Source organism: Epithele typhae, assembly GCF_022376455.1.
Source record: "Epithele typhae strain CBS 203.58 chromosome Unknown BXZ73scaffold_2, whole genome shotgun sequence".
In the NCBI taxonomy this organism is placed as follows: domain Eukaryota; kingdom Fungi; phylum Basidiomycota; class Agaricomycetes; order Polyporales; family Epitheliaceae; genus Epithele; species Epithele typhae.
Window position 1 is genome coordinate 194,607 of NW_025954193.1, and position 15,070 is coordinate 209,676.

General features: G+C 55.7%; 7 protein-coding genes across 7 annotated transcripts; 3 read left to right on the forward strand and 4 right to left on the reverse strand.

Annotated features, from left to right (window-relative positions):
• Nucleotides 1-209: 209 nt before the first annotated feature.
• BXZ73DRAFT_38467 (CRAL/TRIO domain-containing protein) lies at nt 210-1,719 on the forward strand (the record flags this gene model as incomplete). The annotated part of the gene is made up of 7 exons (XM_048018198.1): nt 210-425; nt 483-502; nt 561-684; nt 737-897; nt 947-1,013; nt 1,075-1,099; nt 1,154-1,719. The coding sequence occupies 7 exons, from the start codon at nt 210-212 to the stop codon at nt 1,717-1,719; spliced, it is 1,179 nt and encodes a 392-aa protein (XP_047882987.1).
• A 190-nt stretch (nt 1,720-1,909) lies between these two features.
• On the reverse strand, nt 1,910-3,398 carry BXZ73DRAFT_37937 (ribonuclease H-like protein; the record flags this gene model as incomplete). Its single annotated transcript, XM_048018101.1, has 5 exons — nt 1,910-2,311; nt 2,373-2,611; nt 2,715-2,908; nt 2,987-3,267; nt 3,336-3,398. The coding sequence occupies 5 exons, from the start codon at nt 3,396-3,398 to the stop codon at nt 1,910-1,912; spliced, it is 1,179 nt and encodes a 392-aa protein (XP_047882988.1).
• A 424-nt stretch (nt 3,399-3,822) lies between these two features.
• On the reverse strand, nt 3,823-5,999 carry BXZ73DRAFT_86585 (chaperonin Cpn60/TCP-1 family; the record flags this gene model as incomplete). The annotated part of the gene is made up of 11 exons (XM_048024259.1): nt 3,823-3,860; nt 3,924-4,016; nt 4,076-4,256; nt 4,310-4,447; nt 4,500-4,685; nt 4,739-5,201; nt 5,265-5,463; nt 5,512-5,676; nt 5,731-5,791; nt 5,842-5,913; nt 5,964-5,999. The coding sequence occupies 11 exons, from the start codon at nt 5,997-5,999 to the stop codon at nt 3,823-3,825; spliced, it is 1,632 nt and encodes a 543-aa protein (XP_047882989.1).
• A 350-nt stretch (nt 6,000-6,349) lies between these two features.
• Nucleotides 6,350-8,149, reverse strand: BXZ73DRAFT_86586 (serine threonine protein phosphatase 2A; the record flags this gene model as incomplete). The annotated part of the gene is made up of 7 exons (XM_048024260.1): nt 6,350-6,382; nt 6,528-6,597; nt 6,660-6,777; nt 6,843-7,095; nt 7,454-7,753; nt 7,855-7,938; nt 8,063-8,149. 7 exons carry the CDS (start codon nt 8,147-8,149, stop codon nt 6,350-6,352), a joined length of 945 nt encoding a protein of 314 aa, XP_047882990.1.
• A 301-nt stretch (nt 8,150-8,450) lies between these two features.
• On the forward strand, nt 8,451-9,118 carry BXZ73DRAFT_95988 (eukaryotic translation initiation factor 1A; the record flags this gene model as incomplete). The annotated part of the gene is made up of 5 exons (XM_048026955.1): nt 8,451-8,459; nt 8,518-8,529; nt 8,582-8,764; nt 8,833-8,935; nt 8,994-9,118. 5 exons carry the CDS (start codon nt 8,451-8,453, stop codon nt 9,116-9,118), a joined length of 432 nt encoding a protein of 143 aa, XP_047882991.1.
• A 1,183-nt stretch (nt 9,119-10,301) lies between these two features.
• On the reverse strand, nt 10,302-11,300 carry BXZ73DRAFT_86588 (uncharacterized protein; the record flags this gene model as incomplete). The annotated part of the gene is made up of 2 exons (XM_048024261.1): nt 10,302-11,207; nt 11,259-11,300. 2 exons carry the CDS (start codon nt 11,298-11,300, stop codon nt 10,302-10,304), a joined length of 948 nt encoding a protein of 315 aa, XP_047882992.1.
• A 356-nt stretch (nt 11,301-11,656) lies between these two features.
• BXZ73DRAFT_38604 (uncharacterized protein) lies at nt 11,657-14,837 on the forward strand (the record flags this gene model as incomplete). The annotated part of the gene is made up of 16 exons (XM_048018228.1): nt 11,657-11,765; nt 11,867-11,885; nt 11,935-12,283; nt 12,340-12,610; nt 12,666-12,770; nt 12,827-12,840; nt 12,892-12,976; nt 13,030-13,090; nt 13,151-13,189; nt 13,240-13,331; nt 13,386-13,553; nt 13,607-13,650; nt 13,705-13,754; nt 13,809-13,938; nt 13,988-14,680; nt 14,739-14,837. The coding sequence occupies 16 exons, from the start codon at nt 11,657-11,659 to the stop codon at nt 14,835-14,837; spliced, it is 2,328 nt and encodes a 775-aa protein (XP_047882993.1).
• Between the last annotated feature and the right edge of the window lie 233 nt (nt 14,838-15,070).

Consider the following 15,070-nt stretch of genomic DNA (forward strand, 5'->3'; position numbering starts at 1 on the left):
TTCCGCACGAATACACGTGTGCCGTCAATATGTAACCGCGGTGCTGGCATGCCGTGCGTAACAAACTGACAGTGACTGATGCCACACAGCGGGTGTCCGAGAAGCACGGGCGCTGTCCCGGCGGTTGCAGCGGTGGCGCCATTCCTCGCGCCATCCTTTCCTCTCGACCGCCACCACCCGCGCGCCCTCTCCTCCGTGCCCATTCTTCCATGGCGCCGAAGTCTACAGAAGCCGAAGATGCCATCTACGTCGCCTGCCCTCCCCCCAAGGTCGCCGTCGAACCCGCTGCACTACCCACCAATCTCAAGCTCACCGACGCTCAAGAGAAGCTGTACCTTGAGGTGGAGAAACACTTCCAGGCAGAGGACTACGTGTTGCCCGGAGTAGAGAACGGTGCGCTCACGGAGGAGGAAAAGTTCTGGTTGGTGCGTTCTGGAAAGGCGCCCTAGACGGCTCACTGACGTGCACGATGACGTTCCAAGACTCGCGAGTGCCTGCTCAGGTCCGTCACTCTTCTCTTAGGGCGTTAGGCACATCCACTCACGTGCCGAATTCTTCAGGTTTATCCGCGCGATCAAGTGGGCGAGCGCACCAGAAGGCGTCAAGAGGGTAGAGGCGACCTTGAGGTGGAGACGTGAATTTGGCGTATACGACGTCATCAATACTGCGCATGTCGAACCGGAGGTGCGTGCCCCTTCAAATTGGCAGCATTTGTCGCTCAACACCTGTGCGCTAGGCCGTGACGGGCAAGATGATGATTTGGGGCTACGACTCCGACAATCGACCTGCTCTCTACCTGCGTCCTAGTAGACAAAACACCGAGGAGAGCATCCGTCAAGTGCACTATGTGGTTTGGGCGCTGGAACGCCTAACGGAGCTTATGGGTCCTGGAGTCGAGTGAGTATCATTTGCTGTACGATGCATTGTCACTCATATGGGAGCATAGGACTCTTGTTCTCATGGTCGACTTTGCCGATCGCGCGAAGAACCCTTCGTTGGGTCAGGCTCGCACGGTACGTCTGAATCTACTCTTATCTTCCGCCATATGAGCTCATCTCCATCGGGCCTGCACAGGTGCTCAACATTCTGCAAACTCACTGTAAGCACCTCCCCCGCCCGCCTGCACATTCCTCCCCCGCTGACCGACTTGAAGACCCAGAGCGTCTCGGCCGCGCGCTCGTCGTGAACATCCCCTTCCTCGTGAACGCCTTCATGAAGCTCATCATACCCTTCATCGACCCGCTAACGCGCCCGAAGCTGCGTCTAAACCCGAACACGCTCGGCGAGGGCCTCTTCGCGCCGCCCGAGCTCATCGCGGAGTGGGGCGGCTCCGCGCGGGTGCTCTACGAGCACGACAAATACTGGGGCCCCCTCGTGCGCATGTGCGCCGAGCGCCGCGAGCGTATGTGGGAGGAGTGGCGTCGGCTCGGCGCGAAGGTCGGCGTGCGGGAGTGGGACATCAAGTGTGCGATCGAGCTCGGGCCAGCGGCTCCCGCGCCAAACCCTGCTCTTGATGCTCACGATGCTCCTGCTCCTGTCCACGTTCCTGCAGTCGCGGCTGACCCGGCGGCTGCAGAGAGCGAGGCAACGGCGGGGGCACCCGCTATTACTGCTGCACCGGAGAATGCTGTTCATGCCGCACCAGAGGCCGCTGCCCCTGCCGTGTCAGATGTCTCTGGCTGGGCCGTTGATGCTTCTGCGGCAGGAGATGCGGATTAGTTAACGGATATCTCGCTTGTCGGCCTAACTGTTCGTATGCTCGGTTTACATAGAATCTTCGTAATACCCGATAGCACTTCGCAATCATCTAGATGCCTTCTTCGACAATGTGATGGATCCAGGGAGTGAGGAGTAGTACATGATGCACGTGAGAGCGTAAGAACATCGACCGACTACATGCCCGAGAGCTCTATACTGGAAGCCTGATGCCGCCTTTTGACCCACGTCCGAGCTCCTTCCACCACTTGTCTTTTGCTTTTGGCTTCCCTCTCCCTCTGTCGCCGTCTTTACCGGTCCCACCTATCCGCTTCACGACGGTCGAAAGCCCGGACGAAACTCTCTTCCGTCCCCCTCCCGGGAACGATTCCCGAGTCTTCTTCCCCGTCCTTCCATCCTTCTGGTCCAATGGCGGAGCTGCTTCGGCATCTTCCCCTTCCTCTTCGTCGTCATCCCCTTCAGACTCGGATCGTGTCCGTTTGCGGGCGGCGGATGAAGGAGGCGGAGACTTGGGTGGTGGAGGCGCACGGAGGCCTTTCTCCCACGTCTTCCGGTGTAGACGGAAGACGGCCATCGTCGCACGCGCATCCGTGACCTAGAAAGGACCGACGTATGAGACCCGGGATCCATCGGGGGAGCTCGACACCCCGACTCACCGAAGAATGCTCTCCGCCTTGGATCGTGAGCCCGAGCTCCTGCCGAACCAGGTGGCGAAGCGCGGGTCGCCGGCCGCGCATCAGGTTGTGTTTGTGCGCGAGGAGCTGCGTGTCGCGCGTGAGGGGGCGCGGGTGCGAGAGGAGGAGCGCCTTCAGGTCGTTGTGCACTGCGTGCCCGACGAGGATGCGGTCTTTTAGCAGATCGGCCGCTTCTTTCTGAACATCGACGAATTGTCGTGCTGGAGAGCACGTAGAGTTAATAGCAGAACGCAGGAGGGTAGAGCAGAATGTAGAGCAGAACTCATATTATGCGGAGCAGGAGAGGAGGGGCAGAAGACGCACCGTTGACCATGTCTGCGGGCCGAATGCCAGAGAACTCGGTCCTGTAGTCGACGACGCGTTCGCGCGGGCGGACGATGGCGTCGAGGAGAACATGTCCGTAGAAGTTGACTAGCGAGACGCGCGCGAGCGCGGATTCTGAGCCGTCAATACCCACCCCGACCATCTCACAATCAAGAGATAGGTACTTCCCCGGCCTGAGCGACAGGCAAAAAAGTCAACGCGACCCTCCCGGCCAGTACAGCGCACGACTCTGGTGAGAATAAGGGACGTACTGATGATGCGGGTGCGGATGCTCAGTCTCTCCGAGAACCATCTTCACCAGATCTGCAACAGACTCTCCGTTCTTGACTTCATCCTTTATCGACGCTTTTCCAGGCGCATGCTCCACTTCACCGCGGGGAAATTCATGAGTACTCGACAGTGACGAAGACGGCTGAGTTGCAAGATCGACGAAGGAAGGTGCTGGGGATTCGGAAGCGTGTGCGAGTTTGCGACGCTTACGCGCGACGAACGCGCTCACACCGCCTTCGGTCGTTTTCGACTTTGGGAGCTTCTTCGAGAAGGAGATCCCATGTCAGTGGTGTCCCTACTGTTTCCTCCTCGAACGGAACGAAGACGTACCTTCTGGAGAGCAAGCCAGTTCGAAGAGGGAGATTTGGCGGCAGCTTTGTCTTTAGCGACCATCTCCCCACACAGCTGGGACGTATAATCGAATCAGGAAGAGGGAGGAAGAGTAGTCTGGTGTTGGAACATATAAGTGGCTGAAGAAAGACGACTTCGAAGGGAAAACTCGATTGACGCCCGGAAACCGGGCCGCGGGGAATCCGACTTCCTCGGAGACCTTCGTACGAGCTACAGGACTTGCCGCGCTCGGTATGCACTGGGACGACAATAGCAAGCAAGCGGGTTTCTGATCTCTGGAAACGTGACAACGCTTCAAGCCTTTAACTGCATGCAGAGCTTCACTTCCAGGTCAAATGTCAGAGAACACTCCCGAGCTCCTTGAAAAGTTTCACCTGCACGAGAAAGCTCTTCCCTCGCGTACAGCATGTGTTTGACTCGGAAATGCAACCAGTGTCTGTATTGTATGTGTATAAAGTACATCGAGTTACTCTGCGTCTGCTTCTCCCGCCACAATGACGTCGTCTACAACACCAAGCATTGTCAGCTCCGAGAGACACCACCGAAGAAGAGATAGCGAATGCTTACCGATTTTGAGCACAGCCCGAACGAGTTGAGTCGCGAGCAAATACTGTTGCCTCTTCGAGATCAGCGGATCATACACATTTTGCTGTTTCATGTCTACAGAATAGTCGACACGAGTGAGTGCAGTCGTTTCGAACACCATCTCTAGCACATACCATTCTCGTCTTTGCCCATACAGTCAATTCCGAGCATTGAATTGCCCTCTTTAACTTGCCTGCTCTTGACCTCCGCGAGGGTCTCAATTGGCGACAAACCACTGTTCTCGGCGAGGGCAAGGGGAATGGCGTCCAAGGCAGAGGAGAATGCGCGCATCGCATACTGCTCAATCGAAGGGATCTGCGATCCGGTCGGTCAAACCGCTCTCACAAGCATAGAAGGATATAACATACCTCATCCGCGGCTTTGCTCACAGCCAACGAACAGCTGATGTCTGCGGCACCACCACCGTAGACCACTCGGCCATCCACAACAAGGTTTCGGACGGCACAGATGGCGTCGTGCAGCGCGCGCTTCGCCTCGTCCACGATCTAATACGCATCAGTTGGCGATCACAGAGAGTTCATGTAGACTCAAACAGACCATTTTGTTGCTCCCCCGCACGAACACGGTGACTGTCCGGGCATTGGCGCATTCCTCGATGACAAGCATCTTGTCCCGTGTTGTGCCGAAGGTGAGCTCCCTAACCAGACCGGCCTTGCCAAGCTTCGCCGCCGTGAGGTCCTCAAACCGGGGAACGATGCGACCATTTGTTGCGATCGCAATGAGCTGAACGAGGGTTTAATGAGGTGTGGGGCACCAGAACAACCCAACAGACGCACCTCGATTTCCGGACCACCGACCCACCGCACAGCAGGGAGGTCGTTCTGCATGAGCAAGTGGTTCGCCTCGTCGTCGAAGCCCCACTGACAGATGACGAGGTTGGCGCCGGTGTCCTTGACGCGCTTGATCATGTCCGCGAACTTCTCCTTCTCGTAATCGCGCAGCTTGCGGTACTCCTCCGCGCTCGTGATCTCGAGCTGGTGCTTTGTCTTCGGCCGCGGGGGCTCGAACGGGCACGTGAGGATCGCGAGCTTCGCGTCGCGCACGGTGCTGGGCATCTGCGGGTGCGACATGTCCTTGTCGATGAGCACACCGCGGATGAGGGTGGTGTCGCCGAGCGAGCCGCCGACTTTGCCGTCGACCTTGATCATATCGAAGGGGACGTCTCTCCGCTCGAGGTCAGCGACGGCCATGACAGCTTGTACCGCGATTTCCGCGAATTGTTGGTGCTCTTTCGATACACTGCAAATTGAACGAGCATGAGGATACAACACCGCGAGAATCAGACACGCGGGGGAGACGAACATTTTGCTCCCCAAACTCGTCATTGCTGTCTTCAAGAGATTTGAGGTATCCTGTGGTGTGAACTTGACCTCATCTGAGATGCGATCGAGGTGCTCGACCGCGACCGCACACGCTCGGTCGAAACCATCTGCTATCCGGATGGGATGGATGCCACGGTCCAGCAGCTCCTCACTCTGCTCAAGGAGTGCACCCGCAAGAACTGCGTGGGTTTAAGAATATGCTTCGGAGAACACAAAGAGAAACGCACCGACTACACCCGTCGTCCCGTCTCCGATCTCATCATCCTGACTTTTTGAGAGCTGTACCAAGAGCTTCGCGATCTGGTGCTCCACCTCCATCTGAGTCAAGATAGTCGCACCATCGTTTGTTACGGTGATTTCGCCGTCAGGAGAAATGAGGATCTTGTCGAGACCTGCATATAAATACTAAATTGAGTCCGAGGGGTTGCAAGCTCGGACGCGCGTACCTCTTGGACCGAGGGATGTGCGGATGATGTTCGCGACCGTGCGCGCGGCCAGAATGTGCGACTATTGCGGGTATCAGAGGCAGACAGCGAGCTGCGCGAGTGGATGCGCACCTTGATAGCCTCTACGCCGTGAGTCCTAGTCTTCTTGGCCTGTTCCCGGAGGATTATGAACGGACGGCCGTACTGCACAACATCTAAGCACGACTATCTTCGTACACGACATGTTTGCAAACCTCGTCCGTGGCGTACATTGCCTGAGGTTCGGCCATGATGGGTAAGCGAAGGAGGGGGAAGGAGAAGTAGAAGGCGCTTCAGATCTTCGCACTCGAAAGTCAGAAATCTCGAGACAAGAAACGCCCATTGACGCGTGACTTCATAAATCACAGGGTGGGGTGACTCAGTGACACCTCGCGTCATATCACGTCGGCCCTACTCTCGTTCAAGTACGTGCCGCAGATCGAGTTGGCATGCATCCAAAGACGGTACATGCGCACACAGAGCTCTTGAAGAGCGGCACAAGGTGCAGTCGGGGGACATCCCTGTATTACACTGCTCGCTTCTACTATCCATTTACAAGCATCTTCGCTGTTTATATGATCGAATGTACAAGGAAAAGGTATCATCTTGGGATCGGGACGTCTGACATAGTGAGCTACAAAGTACGGATGTACGATAAGTACTGTACTAATGACACGGGTGAGATGCGTGTAGACAGAATCGATGAGTGCGGAGCAGATCACTGTCGAGCAGAGATTAGGGAAGCTGCACATTACTGCTACAGGAGCGGACAGACGTACGAGGAAATAGTCCGGGACACGACGCGTAACGAGAGGTTCGCCCGCTCGGGGAGCTGGGTCGAACTGCAGGCTGGGTAAGAAGAAATAGAGAGGTTAGGTATAAGGAAAACCGTCCAAAACAAAGATACTCACAAGCTGTACGACAATTTTTCGTCGATCTCCATGATCGCGGCTTGATTGCCGCAGCGGTAGCAGTAGTTGGGCGCAGAGAAGATCGTGACGACATTCCGGTCCTGGCCCCAGTTGTAGCCTGTCCGAGAACGGGACGATCAGTATGACGACAGCCAAGCCCAGTGTTAGCTCGACGAAGCTTACCTTCCATAACCAATTGGTGCGCCCGTGCGACCAGGGTGAGACCGTTATTGTGGTTGAACGCTTCGCTAATGTCTTGACCGAAGGTGTAACCCGCACCGCGGGGTGAAATTCCCCAACCACACCGGTCGTCGGGGTCAGACCACAAGAGGTCGCACATGGGGCCCTCGTGCGGGACCTCTTGCACACGGTCAATCCCACGTACGTGGTCTAGCGTGTCAATTGAAGGTGAGAGGCCACCATGAAGGCAGAATATCTGGGGAGTAACGGTCAGCACACGAACATCATTCCTCGACAATGCGGACGTCCGGCATGTGGGCATCAGAAAATGATGTCAACAGTCGGAATATTGTCTTCCAAGCTTTCGGGCGACCGTACTGCGACAAGACTCGGCAGGGGAAAGGAAACAACGGTGTGTGTGCCCAAGGCTGGTCCGCCCTAAGCCCACTCAAACCACAGATCGAGAGGTCCACCAACCGAGACTCCGAGACTCGATCTGCGGATCATCGGTCCTCAGGGTGGAGGGGTGTCGTGTGCCATATGCCATCGAACTCAATCAGGGAGCACACATAGCCATCACCAGAGCGCGAGAAAACCGGGAATAGAGGACATACTTGGTTTTCGATGAGGGCGGTAAGGGGGAGGTAGTCAAATAGGTCGGTGAAGTATCTCCAGACGTTGGCGTTGCCATACTTGCGAAGGCACTCGTCGTAAAATCCGTACACTTGCGTGATCTGCCGCGATTCGTGGTTGCCCCGGAGGATCGTTACTCGGTCGCGGTAGCGCAGCTTGAGGGCGACGAGCAGGGTGACGGTTTCGACCGAGTAGTAGCCTCGGTCCACGTAGTCACCCATGAACAGGTAGTTCGTGTCGGGCGAGTTGCCCCCAATGCGGAACAGTTCTGAAAGATCATGCTGAAGGACGCGGGGTATACGAGATGATCGCGAGGATAGAAGAGAAAGCAAGGTTGACGGATGTGAGGGTGAGGTTACGTGAGAGGATGCATAGGACGCACGAATTGACCATGGATATCTCCACAAACCGTTACCGGACACCTCACAGGCTGCACATTTGACTCCTCCATTAGGATCTCGCGTGTCTACAATGACCAAAAAAGCAAGCATGATCAGTACCGGCGCATACACCTCGCTCATGCAGGCGCGAGAACCGCGGTTTGGAGCGGTGGCACCAGCCCTTATCATACATCAGGAGGAGTCGCACACCTTGTCGCAAAGCCGCTTCACATCAGCCTCAGAAAGCTGCTTGCATTGACTGAGCTGAGCAATCCAACCGTCTACTTCGTGCTCCATATTGTTGCGTGCACCAAGGGAAGGACAGGGGGAGGAATCAAGCTGAGGGTGGCGGGTGATGCGTGTTAGACGAGTGAGAACCCGACCGTGGACGTGACGGTGAGCACTGAAGCCAAGTGTGTGACATAACAGTCACACCGGGACTGCCTCGCGATCCCTATAAGATCGTCTTGCGCTTGACTCCCCTCAAGCCGCCTGTGCACTCCCCCGCCCTTCACTCCCCCTACCTGCCCACAGCGGTAATCGCAGGGCCATCTGAAATTAGGAAACTCGAAGGGAGTCGATCCGTCTCCCAGCAGCTATGCCGAAGGTACAGACCGCCATCCTTCCTTCCCCGCTTCATTTGCTGATCGGGATTTTGTGCGCAGAACAAGGGAAAGGTCAGCCCTCCTTGGGAGCTATTTGCCTGCATCCTCTCATGTTATAGTACAGGGTGGAAAGAACCGGAGACGTGGAAAGAACGAGAACGACGATGACAAGCGCGAACTGGTCTTCCGTGAAGACGGTCAAGAGTACGCTCAAGTAACCAAGATGCTTGGTAATGGTCGCCTGGAGGCACTCTGCTTCGACGGGGAGAAGAGGTTGGCACACATCCGGGGGAAGATGAGGAAGAAGGTACGCAGAGTCATGTTTCTTGGTAGTTTCAGAGGGACTCTTACCAAGGCCATCTTTCCTGCCGCTAGGTGTGGATCAACCAGGGGGATATCATCCTGATCTCCCTGCGCGACTTCCAAGACGACAAGGCGGATGTCATCGTGAAGTACACCGCCGACGAAGCTCGGAGCTGTACGTCTCCAACCGTCTAGTCTTCAGCGCTCCCGACTAACGGTGTCGTCTTGGGTAGTGAAAGCATACGGCGAGCTCCCGGAGAACGCAAAGATCAACGAGACAGATGCGTTTGGCGACGAGGAAGGGGAGTGTACGTTCGAGTTCGGGGACGACGAGGAGGTCGACATCGACGACATCTGAAGATGTGTATTTCTATCCTTGTATTCTTGCGACGCGCATACCCGATGTACGGCTTACCTCCCCGATGTCTCCTCTCACTGTTTTGCTATGTCTTGGTTCGTTTCTGTCCATCGGTGTATCATGCTCATTGCAATCACAACTCGCTCCTTCGCCTGTTTGCCTCGCCCTCCGCGCTCAGCTTCCGCATCCGCCTTTCCCTAAGTTAATGCTTGCTAGGTATCAAGCATTCGGCGCCCGGTCTACTCTTTGACGCATCCGAGAGCCAGGCAGTACATCCTGGTAGGATAACGCTCAAGAGATGTTGGTCGGGGCCAAATCACTCCCTTGTCATTAGCGACTCACTGGAACAGGCCTACCGTGAGCGGATACGACTAAAGTTGTGGCGTATACTACGCCTAGGACGAGGATGGCAAAGGTGGCGGGAATGGTGGTAGTACGCATGTTTAGCTGGGATCCAACGACTGGCGAGTTGACCTCAGTGTCTTATATGTCAGACCGCTGCGCGTTACAGTGGCTTGATTGTATCAATGCACCGTCATCGCGAGTGCGTGCACTGAACATCGATGATTGTGCCAGCTTCGGTTACGTCTGGTGTGAGCGTGTGAGAAACGTTACTGCGGCAAAGTTCACTGACCGCAAGCTGGGCAAACGGTTCAAACTCACACCTGTCCGAGAGAATCCGTATGGCTTCGGTGAATTACCATACAGGTGCAAACTGAGGGATGAAAACCTGCCCGTAGTGCTCTCAAAACACATAAATCTTGGTCTATCGCCATCGAGTCAGAATAATGAGCACGACTCGCATGTGCTTGCATTGGCTGGAGCGCCCGGTCAGTTCAACTGCGCACGTGACTTGACCACATCCACGCCGAATCTCTTTGAAATTTAAAGTGTCCTAGATGCATGGTTTTTTTTTGTACAAATTTCACTTTGATCGCAGCGAGAAGCGATTTGTCTTGACAGAGGCAAAACATGCAAGACTGATGATTTCGAAACTAGACGCTGTACCACTGAATTTGTACTTGTGTACTCGCTCACCCCCCACACTTGATTGCTCACTTCGCTCGTAACAATGGACATATGACTCGAAACCACGCGCTTGATAACTAGACATAAGGTTACAAGCCGGAGATGCATCGATGAAGGACACCCATCATTTCAGTGTTGGTATGCTTAGATAGTCTCACATTGACTGCATCAGTAGAACGGTCTGCATGTCCGGGCTAACCCCCTTCTCCTTCATGAGATAGTCCACGATGTCCCTAGCGTCGCCCTTCACGGCTTCTCTCAACATGATCGAGTCCGTTTTGACCCTATCCCCAAGCTTCCTCCGTTTCCCTAGTGTTGAGCCTCCTCCTCCGCTGCTGGAACCACTGGCGTCGCTCGATGCTGTGTGAGAACCTTCGCTCCCTCCTGGCTCTGTTCCATCGTCTCCTCCCGGGCCTCCGGCAAAGAGGAGCTTCTTCCGCCTCTTAGGCTTCATTTCTAGGCTGTCTACCGGGCCGGTCCAATCGCGTTCGATGAGCATCCTGACGAGAGGGAGGTTGCGCTTCCGAATGGCGACCATGACCGCGATGTTGTCCCTACAGCCAGGTGACGCCTCGTTCGCGAGAAGGAATCTGATGAGAGGGACGTGGTCGGCGAAGACGGCGCGAGTGAGCGCGTAGCCGTCGTGCGAGTTCGTGGCGATCGGTGGTATGCGAGGATGAGTGTAAAGGAAGCGCAGGAATGGGAGAGGCTCGTCGGTGTCCGTCCAAGACCCATGATGGCGGGGAGATAAGTTACGGAATAGTCGTCGGGGAAGAACGGTGGGCATGAAGTCGTGGTTCCCACGCATAGGAATGCGTGGGCAGCGAGGGTTGTGGAAAACTGATGAGAGGACGGGGATGGTGCAGATGGGATATCGGAGGGCTTGAGATATGAATCCGAAGGCACGAGCAGTAGCTGATTTCTGGGACTGTGCGTTATAGGAGTCGATGAGGAAATCTCCATGGATCGACGAGGGCGCAGTCTTGAAGACGGTGTAGATGTATTTGGAGGTCAAGGGAAATGCGCTAGAAAGCGCGAACGAGTAAATCTCGTAAAGCAGCTGGCTGAGCGGTCAGTTTGCGAAGGAGGGCGAGGCAGTGCGAGCGCATACCTCTACGGGGAGGTGATCTAGGGCTAGAGTTCTATCAGGCATGATGGATGTCCGAGAGCAAGCGGCCGCGGCTATCGAGAAGCGCAAGCCTTTTAGACGTCCTCGGGAGCCTGCCTCGGGCCGGAGGGATCCGAGGCTTGATCCTTTTAGGCACGTGGTGCTATGAATATTATGGGCGTCTGCGCTTCCAGCCACAAGCTGATCGCCGACTCGAAAGGACGGCGACGGTGCCCACCCCGCGACCATCGTCTGCCCACGCCGCCCCTCCTCGCACCGTCCATCTCTGCCCCTTCTGACGCGACTGCTTGCCTACGAACCCCCATCTCCTTGAGCTGGGATTCCCTGCTCAGCCGACCTCTTTCCCCTCGACCCCGACAAGCAACGCTTCGGAAGCCAGAATGGAGGAGGAACAGTCACGACTGCTGGCACCGCCGTCGGAGATTCTGGCCCAAGTGAAGGTCTTTCCGCTCATTCCGAGCATCCAGAGGGACGTCGTGGTGAGTACCAGTTTCTTGGCGCGTACACACATCCTGAACTTGCATTACAGGCGGACATTGGTATGTGGAACCAAATGGGAAAACTTTTCGTCATTGACACGCTATGATCAGATTCTGCGTTGACCTGGGAGTGTGTAACCTTTTTTCTTGATGCCAGCCCTTCTGCTGAGACAATGTAGCCAATTGACCGCCTCAGATATCAACTTCGCGGTCGTGCGGCCGCTTGTCTTCAAATATGCGAAGCTGGACAACTTGGCTGTTGTTTATGCATGCTTCGTCGTGCGCTCCCACTTCCTTTCAGAAGCGGAGGATAATATGGCCTTCTCCGGAGTGCTTATGTCTCGTGCCGCCCTGTGCGAGATCCTCGCCATGAAGCTGTTGGGCACGTTCGGATCTGATCCTCTACGCGTAGCCACCGTCCTCACAGCCAGCTGGAACCCTCTGTCCGGAGCACCACAAGACATCATTAACGACGTGCGCAATGTGGTGGGGCGACACGGTTCCTACGACCCTCAATGCGCTCTCGAGGTAAGCTTCCCTCACGAGACTACTCCCCAATCCCTGACTGCGTGTTCTGTCTTCAGATGGCTATTGCAACCGAGTCGAAATCCTTCCTCTCTTCCCCACTCGTTCAAACCGTCGTCAACAACATTTACTCGGGCCGCATGGTCTTCTCAATGTCCTCGCAACGCTCTGTTCTTGCAGACAACTACAAGCCCCGCAGCATCGAGATCTATGACGTTCGGAAGGCTCCCTTCCTCGACCACTATAGGCTACGTGTTCCTCGATACGGAGCATACCTCGAGTTCCTCAACTTCGCGCTGCTCTTGACGACGTTCCTGTTGTGTCTTTCGAGTACGTGACGCTCTCTTGCAATATCCCACCGAGGACTGACATGCGTTCGATGCAGCCAAGGACATCAACGCCATGAATGTGTTTGAGAAGGTGTTCATACTGTTCGCGGCTGCGTTCGCTTTGGAAGAGTATACCGCGTCCAAAGAACACGGCTGGACGAGTGAGTGTCAGATATATCATTTCCCAGGGCAGCTGTTAACCTGGTGTCTGTGGTAGTCTACATCGCAAATGTCCGTACAGTGACGCAGACGGTTGAGACTGAATGCTGAACCTCCTTGCAGCTCTGGAACGTCTTTGACTCCTCTTTTATCGTCATATTCATGGTATATATTGGATATCGCATCAAAGGATTACACGACGGGGATCGTCAGTCTTACCGCATCCATCCGTGCGCAGCTTGAATGCTGACACTACTCCAGCTGAAGCTTCAGACTTCGCTTTTGACGTTTTGGCCTGCGGGGCTTGTATTTTGTTTCCGCGGTAAGTTCAGGCATTACTGAGGGTGCTTTCGGTGTTAGTGCTCACCAAGTGTTTGTGCAGACTTGCGTTCTTTGCAGTCTCGAACAACGTTGTAGTTCTGTAAGCTTTGCTACACGTTTCTGGAGAACGGGATCTCACAGTGAGTCCAGGGCGTTGCGGGCGATGATCGCGGACTTCGTGTTCTTCATTGCGATCGCCGCCATCTGTTTCTCGGGGCTGCTATTCACCCTGCATAACTTAGGTATGTAGTGCGTGCTTCGTCTAGGGATACATACCCACGAAGACAACTTTACAGCCGCTGACTCGAACAAATGGAGCGTGAAGAGTATTGCGTGGCTGATGGTACAGATCTGGTTCGGCAACACCTACCTGAGTTTCGCTCAGGCGGAGAGTTTTCATCCGTTATTTGGACCTATTCTCATGACTATGTTTGCTGCTATGTCAAGCACTTTACTGCTCACCAGTAAGTCTAATTTGTCAAGATCCCGTGGTTGATGTCTGACGTCCATGTTTCAGTCCTCATTTCTATCCTTTCGAACACATTCGCTCGCATTGATGCAGTCAGTTCACTCACTTGCGTGCCTAAGTGGACACCTGCTGACTCTCTCGTGAAGAATGCCAAGCAAGAGTATCTGTTCCAATACTCCATCTCTACGATAGAAGGGTGACTGTCACCACCCCGCGTCGGTGGCCTCTGTACTGAGGACTTGCGTTTTAGCGTCAAGGATACTCTCTTCAGCTATCAGCCCCCATTCAACATGCTTGCATTCATCGTGCTTTGGCCTCTCAGCTTCGTCCTGTCTCCTAGGACACTCCACTCGACCAACGTTTTCCTCATCAAAACTACGGTCAGCCATATGTTTTCCGCCCGCCACCATGTACTGATACGCAACACAGTCCTTCCCTCAATTGATTGTTATTGCCATCTATGAGCGCTATCTCGCGCAAGGCCAAAGACTACGCGAGCGGGGCGCACAGGGCGCACAGCGCATCTACGACAGCCTCACTCGCGGCGTCCAGCACATGCCTCTCCTCGACCTCCTCGGCAGCACCACGATGGACGTCCACGAGGCCATCTTCGGCGTCGACATCGAGGACGACCTCCACCTCTTCGACGGCTCCGAGCTCGACGGCGACCGGCCCACCTCCGCCCCACCCATGACCTCGATCACCGCCTCGCGCTCGCACGAGTCCCTGCACCCGCACATGTCCGCCAGCCACGCCGGGCTCCCCGAACAGTCTTCGAACATGCTCACAAGCGAGGCAGGGGACCTTCGGCGAGCGACGAGCCTCTCGTTCCGCCCGCGCACGCAGAACCAGAGCCGGAGCCGCCCGCGGAGCATGGCGGCGTCCCCGGGCGTGTCCCCGCGCAGGGCGAACGCAGCGCTCCCGACGCTGATCTCGCCCTCGGGCGCGGCGGAGGTGCCGCCAGGCCCGCGGAGCCCACTCGGGGCGCTGTTCAGCGTGAAGCGGGACCGGGTGGTGAGCATCGCGGGTGTGGAGGGGAGTGTGAAACGGGTGGAGGCGATGGTGGAAGAGATGAAGCGGATGCCCGTGAACAAGCTCAAGGACGAGATGAAGGAGCTGCAGGTGCGTCTGAGATGTGTTCTAGGTGGGTGCGTCGGGAAGCTGACGCGAGGACTTGCAGGATCGTCAAGCCAGGATCGAGAACCTTCTTCTCATGCTTACGCGTGGAATGCGTAACGATACCGGTCATCATTCGACGATTAGGCACGACTCCCTCTGATTTTGCGAGCAGGGTACTAGTGCGTAGTGATATAGTTATATAGTCACGACCCACTACGATGCGCTTCCTTCTGCGCCGTGATCTGCGCAATCGAGCGCGAGATAATGCTGATATTCCCCTCTTCGACACGAATCTGTCCGGGCCCACCCTCGATGGCGTGAGGGGTCAAGCAACGAAACGACTAGGTGGGCTACGCTCGATCATCCGTCCGCTTTCGTCATCCCTCCTCAAGC